At 43.2% G+C, this 10,006-nt stretch overlaps 1 protein-coding gene across 1 annotated transcript in view; it reads left to right on the top strand.

Moving 5' to 3' along the window:
- The window catches only part of LOC101857517, a gene marked incomplete at its 5' end in the record, with an annotated part of 6,590 nt that extends 1,408 nt beyond the window's left edge, over nucleotides 1-5,182 (top strand). The window contains 4 exons of the mRNA XM_035972368.1: nucleotides 532-1,961; nucleotides 3,091-3,421; nucleotides 3,668-4,718; nucleotides 4,971-5,182. Of these exons, the coding sequence (XP_035828261.1) occupies nucleotides 532-1,961; nucleotides 3,091-3,421; nucleotides 3,668-4,718; nucleotides 4,971-5,182 (3,024 nt within the window). The remainder of the gene's footprint in view (nucleotides 1-531; nucleotides 1,962-3,090; nucleotides 3,422-3,667; nucleotides 4,719-4,970) is intronic.
- Between the last annotated feature and the right edge of the window lie 4,824 nt (nucleotides 5,183-10,006).

The raw sequence follows: 10,006 nt of genomic DNA, 5'->3' as shown, positions 1-10,006 counted from the left end.
CTGGGCTAAAATAAATAAATTATAGTAACACTAGATCGACACACCGCCCGAGATGATCAGTAGCCTTGCATTGTAACCAAAGATAGTACAGCCTACCGTAGGGTGTAGTATCTTTGTTGTAACCAATGTAAACTACCGCTCGCTCAGCGAGCCAATCACAATCCAACATTTTGGGGTCCACCTAGACACCATGACTACGTAGACCCCAATCGTGGAGTACGTAGACACTTCCCCTAAAAAAATACATGCCAACTACAAAAGCGACCCACCAAGTCCTTGGCCGAAAATTGCACATCCTCTCAACATTTAACGATACAGGAGGAGGGAATAAAGTATGGTTAAGTAATGAGTTTGGTTGTTCGAGTTATGAAACAGAAATAGCAGAGAAGAAGAAAAAAAGTAGGACGTAAACAGTAACACCCCAACCATCCGCACAAATTGTCTGACATGATATTTGATTTAAAATATTGACAAATCGGTAATTCTTTGTTTTCCTCTTTTTTCTTTTTAAAAAAATTCTTGACAACTCAGTCTAAGCAGACAGACCCAAGCCACCTTCTGAGCAACTTGGAGGAGGTCAAGACCTCAGACGCCGACGGAATCACGGGGGCTCCAGTCCCCGCGCCAGTAACTGAGGCCAACAATGCCACAGCCCAAGTTGAGTTGAGTCCGCCAGTCCTTGTTGCTCAAACAGATCCGCCTATAGCGATAACAGACTTCCCGCTCCTCCATGTGTTCGAACCGCCAGTCGGCCCTCGGTGGATGGGTCTCCCGCTGCCACTATGTCCTCACGAGTCTTGCTACGGCCGCTGCGATGAAAAGGGGAACTCGGCGGCGGACTATATTACAGCTCGTGGGTTGGACAGACGCGACAGGCCGCCCTCCTGCATGTGTGACGCTCAGTGTCACGTGATAGGCGACTGCTGCCGTGATGCGTTCTCCGTGTGTCGAGGCGCCAAGTCGCCCTCCTTGGTTCTGCAGACGACAGTCTCGCCCCGCCTGCCCCCTCTCTGGGACTCCAGGCTTGGCCTACAGAACCACGCTCTTTTCTACAATCTCTACGGATCCTGTGTGGCCACAACCTTCAGGCTAGGCGCAGAGATCGAGAATCTTTGGATGTGGCTGGTGTCCAGGTGTCCGGACAACTTCCATGACGTCACCATGGACAATATCAGGGGTCAGTGTGAGAACGGTCCCCAGCGAAAAGTTTTCTCTCACCCCGTGTCCATCAAGTGGTCCCAAACTCTTCATTTTAAGAACATTTTCTGCGCCATATGCCATGGGATCAACTTTAGAGATCTTATGTTTTGGTCAGTGGAAGTCAACTGTCCTCTCCCAATCAGCCCAGACATGCCTTTCTCAGTCAAAGACTTCCTGGACATCCTCGGCGGCTTTCGGGATTGTCAAAACTATCAATTTCCTCGAATTCCAGACTTCGCCATCCCTAGACATTGCAAGGCTGTTTCTCACCCCCGCCATTGTTCTTTACAGGACCATGACGTAAACAATCTAAATACGATACCTAATCCTCCGGAAGTAGATAATGACGCTTCATTTGACGTGTACGCTCATGCGCGGCAACTGTGTCACGCCTACAGCAGTAGGGTCAGCATTGGCGGGCGAGGCTACGAAAACCCTCACTGCTTCATCTGTAACAATGGAAGTGTAGAAGACGTCCCGGAGCGCTATCTCTGTGGGTTCCAAATGTTTTCAGCCATTCATTTAGCCCCGCTGTTCAACCTCACCGCACTGTTGGACTTTGTCGATGGAAACCTACAAGTGGAAACGGTTGGTGATCCCCGCAAGCATGTGCTGAGACCCTCAAACTACTGCGACATAGACGACCCCATCAACGTATTTCTCTCATCGTGTTTGCCCCGGACTTGTCTGCCGTGGGACAAGAAGGAGGTCTTTGCCAACTCGACGGATCGGGAGAAACAGTGCGCCCTTATATCATACCTGTAAGACTGTGTTTTTGTTGTTATTGCTATCGTTATTGTTATCATCATCATCATCATCATCATCATCATCATCATCATCATCATCATCATCATCAAGGAAATGAGGCAGCAGACCAAGCTGCTAATGAAGCCAGAGAGATTGAAGGAAACAGACGACCAACAACATACAGAGGAGTCTTTCCAATGGTCAAGAGGGAAATCAGAGACCCACCATGTAGAACTAAGTACCAGCACCTGGAAGATGTGTATTCTGGGTACTCCTATAAGCGTGAACTAAAGGCTATCACATGTCGCTGGGACCAGGTTGAGCTAGCGAGACTGCGGTCGGACCATCATTGGAGTTTAAGATGGTAGAAGAACTTTGTAAATGAAGAGGTCAGCCCATGTTGTCGAAGATGTAGCCATGAAAAGGAGGATATCGAACATATGTTTGAATGTCCAGGAACAATGGCAATTCGAATGGAGTTATTTGGACGACTGGAGGTGCCGCTAAGCATATTGACAATGGAGCCGAAAAAGAGGAAACAAAACAAAATCATCATCATCATCATCATCATCATCATCATCATCATCATCATCATCATCATCATCATCATCATCATCATCATTATCATCATCATTATCATCATCATCATCATCATCATCATCATCATCATCATCATCATCATCATCATCATCATCAAAAACAACATCATCATTATTATTATTATTATTATTATTATTATTATTATTATTATTATTATTATTATTATAATTATCATCATTATTATTACTATTATTATTATTAAATCATTATCGTCACAATTATCATGATTATGTGTGTTGTAACAATTACTGTTTTTTACTATTGTTTTATTGTTCTGAACATGAATAATATTACTATTATCACTTTGTTGTGAAGGCAAAATAACCCTCTGAGATTAATTTATCAATGTATTGGTATATTGTGACCCCCCCCCCCCCCCCTCCGAAAAAACACAAAAAAAAAACCACCCCCCCCTCCACATATAAAAAGCAATAACAGCAATACTCCAGTTTTAAGGTTCAGATATGAACCAATTGGCACTTGACGTAGAAGGATAATTATATCCCTGCGCTATCACCCCCCCCCCCCTCCTCTTCCCCTCAGATACACCGGCCCGTCTCCCCTCGCCCTGTCCAATACGACTTCACGAGGCCGCCCCGTCCTCTGGGTGGCCATCACCTTCAGGAGCGTCAGCGTCAGCCTCGTGGACATGTTCCAGAGACTCCAGGAGTCCTTCAGTCATGTGACACAGCACTTCTCCACGGTGCGGCCTCCCTCTCCCGAGTTTTCCTCAATGTGCAGCGAACACGGACATGATGTGGGAGAGGGTCACGTGACACTGAGGGTCGCTGTGACGCAAGAGGAGCATTTGAGCACCACGATGTACGCGTTGGCCGAAGCCACGAGCAGCATGGATCTGCCTCCTTTCTCCCAGGTAATTGTTTTCTGGTGGGAACCCTTTTTTTTTGGGGGGGGGGGGTTGTGCTATGTCCTGATTTGGTGCTGAATATTGGAAAGTTATCAAAGAAATATGTTAATTAATGTGGTAGTCACTGTTTGATTAAATTGTTTCGAATAGCAAAAATAGATTCTTTTCTGTCTTCTGGTTTGTTTGTTTTTTGTTTTGCTTTTGCTTTTTAAAAAAGATATTGTTGAACGATTTACACTATGGTTTTCGCAGGTACTTGGAAACTTTGAAGTCAGCAACTTCGTGTCGGAGCCAGACGTGTGTTCTGGGGACACTGTGGTGTTCCGGGACGTGCCGGTGGTAGAACTGTACTTGAAGACTTACGCCTTTGTTGAGGAGATCAACTGCTACTTTGACGTAGAACAGGTCGGCTTCAGAGTGACCTATGACCCTCGCAATGAGGTCAGGACCTCCGTGAAGGCGAGCACTCTGGTGTTGTGTGTCACTGAGGAAATGATGGCAGCTTGCCCGGCCATGGTGATTGAAGGAAGGGAGAATCCGTACGCCGATGTCTCCTTCATCATCACACCAGACGTGCCTGTGAACGAGTTACCCCGCATTCCACCAACGGTAAACGGACTCACAAATAACACGAACGACACTCAGGGGGTGTCTGGTAACATGCAGCGACCAGCCAACCGCCCAATAAATCAGCCCTTCTTGACAGTAAACGCTTTTACGAGTCTGAAACAAATATCTGCGAAGAAGAGCAAAGAAATTCTGGATTTCCACACGGTTTGTTTCTCAGCGTCGACCCTAGGGCTTGTGCTTTCCCTCGCGTGTGACGTCAGAGCTAACTGGGCTACGATTGGCGCTCCCATGTTGCGCTACGTCAACAAACTTGCCGTCTCACTCCTCATGATTCTCCATCTTGTCGCCGTGAGAGGCAATGACGTCGAGGCCGTTGCCATGGGCGCTTCGTCTCACTTCCTGTGGGTCTTTTGGTCTCTGTCCTCATTTACTTTAGCCCTCTCGCAGCATAGAGTCCCCCACATGACAGACAACAAGCGAGGGAGATTTGGTGTCGTCAAAGTGGTCACCGCCCTTTTTCTCATATCCTTGTCTGTCGTCGTCGTCTGTCTCGCAGTCGATTTGGAGGAAGAATCTGACGATCAGATTGACTACTCACATCTCTCAGATCACGTGTTTTGGATGAAAACCAAGATGGCCGGCTATACTGCTATGATAGGCCTCAATGGTTTGGTACTTCTTGGGGCACTCGGTCTGTCATTTGTGGCCTTCGTGAAAGGTTGGCGGTCTGCAGGTAAGAATGCAGCAGGTGCTGAACGAGACGTGAAAACTTCAATGGCAACTGCAGCAGCAGCAACAACATCAGCATCAACAACAGCAGCTGCAGCATCAGCATCACCTTCCTCCTGTCTCCTCATCACAGCCCAGACTTTCACTTTCCTCTGCGCCGTAATCGACTACCTCCCAGACACGCCAGACCTCCTGTGGAAACTTCTCTTTTCTCTCTCCGCTGTTATCCTTGCTGTCGTCACTCTCATTTCCCCAGGGCTCCAACCGTCTGTGAAAATCACAACCGACTACCCTAACCTTGGCAATGGTTCAGTGGTAGCGCTTTCCACTGTCATCACCCAAGGGTCGGAGATCCGAGGTACAGAAAAGGGAAAAGAAGTGAAGGAAGACTTGAAAAACGGATCTAGTATCGGTCACGACAAAAAATCGACCTACGTTGCAGAGAACATGTACTCGACTCTGGACTAAGAGAGAACAACGGATGATATTACAATTATCTTAAAATGTCACTTCCTAAACGTCTTCACGCATAGCTACAGTCCTACTTGGATCACTCACATCTAAGACTGATGTTAGGTATGGAGATTCTGCATTTTAAATAATTTTACAATGTTAAAAGGGGTTTTTAACTCAGCATACAACACTTGCTAATAAGTATCCTCCTTTTATCTTCGCGTCATATATACAACAGATGCCCGACTATCCTTTGACTGCCAACCATGTTTTATTATATGCAGCCTACTTGATAATAAAAATTCCACGGTACAGTGGTCAAAATATCACAGGCCACAATCTTTCATCGACGGTTATTGACTCATTTTAAAAGATAGATCGGTAAGATGTATGTCATTAGAAAGACGAAGAGGGGGGGGGGGGCTCTTTGGAAATTGCCTTCCCGTTTGTTTACATAAGAAACAGAAGTGATTGCTAAGGACAAAAGTGGCCATGTAAGGCTTAGAAGTGAACCCAACCACATTAGCCAGAAATATTTTTCTGCCTTTTTTATATGAAAAATTTATTTTGAGTCGATGTAAACGATTTTTTTTTATGTCCAACAAATGAAGGATAACATAATTCTAATATTGGCAAAATAAGTGTTATTACTTGTACTTTAGTTACACATATATTTTTAGTCAAAGTACTTTTTTAATCTTATGCTTTCTATTTTCCTGAGCTGGTAGTACTATTGTACAACGCTGAATTATGTAGCAGGGCATGGACAGGTTATGGTCAAGACCCGCGCCGCCCAGGTTTGCAACTGTGGGGAGCCTACCCGCCATAACACCACAGACGCATCTGTTGTTAGTGGATACACGTGTCAGCAGCTCCTACATGATAGAGACACAGACAATCACAGAGAAAACGTGTACAAAAAGACGATATCGTCGAAACCATGGCAGAGAGAATGATCGTATTACTCGTAGGGGAAAGTCCTGAAATAGTAGAGGTTTAACGCCCCTATCAACACTATTAAGTTATTTAAGAGGCCTCTGTGTTTAACGTCTGTCGCCGAATGGACCTAAAATTCGTGTTATTAAGAGCCTTTCCAAAGGACATAGCGTCGGTCGAACCGAATTGAGGTTTGAACATCACAGAAAGAAACAAGTTTGTCAAAAGTCTTTACAAAATGTTTACATTTTAAGATGTTCATATAACGATGACAACTGTTCAAGAAGATTTTTATGAGGTTTCCTATCCGGTGGATGTTGCCCGCCTATACATTTTAGTTTAAGGAAATACTGTCTGGAATGTTCACCCCTGTACACTTTCGACGCACTTTGTAGAGAGAAGGATCAGACATGTTGAGGTGGAGGGGGGGAGGAACAATCCCACCTAGATCTAACAAGTTTTAAACATGCCTTATAATATGTTTTTTACAGTTATAGGCATGAAGTAACTGGAAACATCTTTTTTAGAAAAAGAAAATTTAGCAGGAACTATAACTCGTAGATCACACAACAGCAACAGAGGACAAATCAACAATGTTAAGCGCGTTCTGTCGATTTGACCGATCGCGCCACGCATTTTGTGGATCCATGGAATGCGCAACAATCCATCGAAAACTATGAAGACTATAATAATTTAGTAGGCATAAGCACAGCGTAAGTCATTTTCACTAGTAGTAGTAGTAGTAGTAGTAGTAGTAGTAGTAGTAGTAGTAGTAGTAGTATTCTATTTAATGTGATGAATGTCCTTCTTATAAAACCGTTATAGACTAGACAAGGAGGCCCATGTGGCTTCCTATCTGTTTTTTATGGTCTTTGAGACTTGTGATGGTTGGTGCCTGCTCAAGGCCTGACAACTGCCTGAAGGAGGAGGAATTAGATATAATAATATAATATGTAGGTAAGTTATTTAGTCATACGTATAATGTTAACTTCCGCTCAGTGCAAGGTCCACAATATTATATGGGCGCTCATCTGATGTTAACAGCTTATTGTATAGCAGAAAAACGAAACACTCGACACTGGGATTCGTTGCGCATTCTACGAATCCACAGAAAGCGCTGTGCGATCCACCGACCTAATACAGACAGACAGACAGACAGACAGACAGACAGACAGACAGACAGACAGACAGACAGAGAGGCAGTTTAGGAGAGAGAGGGAGGGAGAGAGAGAGAGAGAGAGAGAGACAGAGAGAGAGAGACAGAGACAGAGACAGAGAGAGACAGAGAGAGGCAGAGAGAGACAGAGAGACAGAGAAAACAGACAGACAGACAGACAGACCGACAGACAGACAAAAGTTTATTAAAGTCTTTCTGCCGGGAGGCTGCTTCTCTCACAGCCCAGGTAGGCCTTTACAGGCACGGTCGGAAGCACATCTAAATAATGTAAATTGAATCATTGGGAGCGTAAAAACGCATACATTTAAAAGTCCAACATGAAAACCTCTGACCTAACGGGACGAGATAGGCAGGGGGGGGGGTGACAGACAGAGAGAGAGAGAGAGAGAAAGAGAGAGAGAGAGAGAGAGAGAGAGAGAGAGAGAGAGCGAGAGAGAGAGAGAGGGGCAGAAAAGGGAGGAGATTGGAGGAGATAGAAGAGAAAGAAAGCAATATAACAACAGCAGCAACAGCAGCAACAGCAGCAACAGCAGCAACAGCAGCAACAGCAGCAACAGCAGCAACAAAATGCGTGTGTGGTGGGATTGAGTTAGGTAGGCAGTGGTGATAATGTGGGATCCAATTTTGCTAAAAATCTCATTTATGCGATTATGTCCCTTTATCGCGGACGCGGTAGACAATCAAATAGATTAGGTTTAGAGAAAATCGAAACCATGAAGTCGACTAAAAGGGCTTAGTTTTTTTTTACTTCAGGTGATCCCCTCACCTTTAACAAGATGCTTATTTATTTCTGGGGGTTTGCTTGTTTTGTTGTTTCTTTTTATTATCATTTTACTTGTTATCTCCCTTGGTCTGAAAAAGATGAAATAACTACGTAAATGAACTCGCTGAAACTAATAATTTACCGTGTTTTTCAAAACAAAAATGTCAGTCTGTGATTGTGTTAACCTGATATGGAAAGTTACACCTCTTCTCCGTTTCATTAAATATGTTCCTTTTAGCTCTTCTGTGCAGAATGCACAAATTACATACCCAAAAGTGTTTTATGGTTGTGATCTTCTTCTTCTGTTTTCTGAAGTGCTTTTTCCCCTCTTGAAATTATAATTTTCTTCATTATTTTCCCTCCAACTTGTTTCATTTACCTTACACGTTGTTATTCCATATAACACTACAGGATAATAATACTCGTAGTAAGTAGAATCATGCCATCTCCAACCCATTTTGAAAACGTTGTTAGGTAGTAGTTGTAGTGTACAGCGTTTAACTTAAAATGTTGGCTAAATTTCGAGTTATGTGACCCTTACCCCCCATGCAGCCCACCACGCTGTTGAAAATTAATCGTAAGGAGGGAGGTCGCGGAGAGGGCGCGGGGAAGGCGTGGGATGGTAAGATTCTCAACCACACCAAAGAAAAAAACTGTTCTTGCTCTCCCTCTCGACGTCATCAGAGAAGCAGGGCCTTCTTTACAACTTTCACTGAGCACCAAACGACATAAAAGTCAATAAAGCAAACAAACAAATAGAAAAAAATGAAAACTCAAATACACTTTTTAATAACAGAGATCAAGTTTTCCACCTTTATTTCGCTGTCGGTTTATCTTTCATTTCTTGTCTTTATATATGTGTTAACATACTTGAACATGTTTCTGCTTGCACTCCGACATACTTGCCAGACTGCATATGTTTATTTTGTACACTCACAAGTACAGACAATTCTATTCTCTGCATAGTTATTATCAGTCAATATATACAATCAGATCGCATAATTTCAACAGCGAATATAGTGATCTTCAAACAGTATTATATGAATATTAAAGTTTTTCACAACATTTGTAACCTCCACAAAAATGTCACACGTACTGAAATGTAAATTGAGCGGACAAGTGCAACAAAAACCCTTGACGTCTCGACCAGTGCTCGCTAACCACAAGAAGGTCTCCAAAACAAAATGAACGTGGTGTTTTATTTTGTTGAAATAAAGTGTGGTGAAACTGGACAAAAACAAAGAAAGTGCTACTTGGGATGAAGGAATTTTGTTACGAAGACTCGGAATGACTAACTGGGGCGGAGGCGGTGAGAGCACTGGCCAAGGCAAATTAACATTGTATAGATATTCCTTGTGTGATAGGCTTCAATACTTCATGAACATGCGTATCATTTCTTTTAATCATCCTGAGCGCAGTACAAACAATTGTCTTTTACAATATACATTTGTATAAATATAGGCTTACAGAATCATTTAATACGGAATGTCTCACTTAGAGGGGGAAAAAATATTAGCACCCACAGGTTTCCTTTTTTAGGGAGGAGGATGACAGCTCATATTTTTATTCTTTTTTGATGAACAAAATAACCATATTATTATTGCCAACGGACCAATGTCAATAAAAATCTGCTTGGCAAACAGTGGTTAATTCGCTTCTGGTCGGAACAGTGAATAATAACCCAGATCTCGTGAATTTAGAACGTAAACCTGGGAAAATAATATTTAGAAAGTGATGAAGTCCAGAAAACGGAGGGAACGTATGTACAGTTTTCAAAACCTTTGATAAGTTCTGAACGCTTTCCCAAATTAAATGAATCAGGCAGCTGTAGGCAGCAAAACGTATTGAGCGAGTATGGAATGTTGTTTCACTTCAGAAGAGATATTTCAGAATCTGAAAGCTGTTGTGTATAATAATAATTTTCTCATTCGAACACAGAGGTGAAGATTTTTATTTATTTTTT

The sequence above is a fragment of the Aplysia californica genome, unplaced genomic scaffold (genome assembly GCF_000002075.1).
Source record: "Aplysia californica isolate F4 #8 unplaced genomic scaffold, AplCal3.0 scaffold00666, whole genome shotgun sequence".
Lineage (NCBI taxonomy): Eukaryota > Metazoa > Mollusca > Gastropoda > Aplysiida > Aplysiidae > Aplysia > Aplysia californica.
Note: the sequence above shows the minus strand (reverse complement) of the source record. Positions and strands in the feature narration are given on the sequence as shown.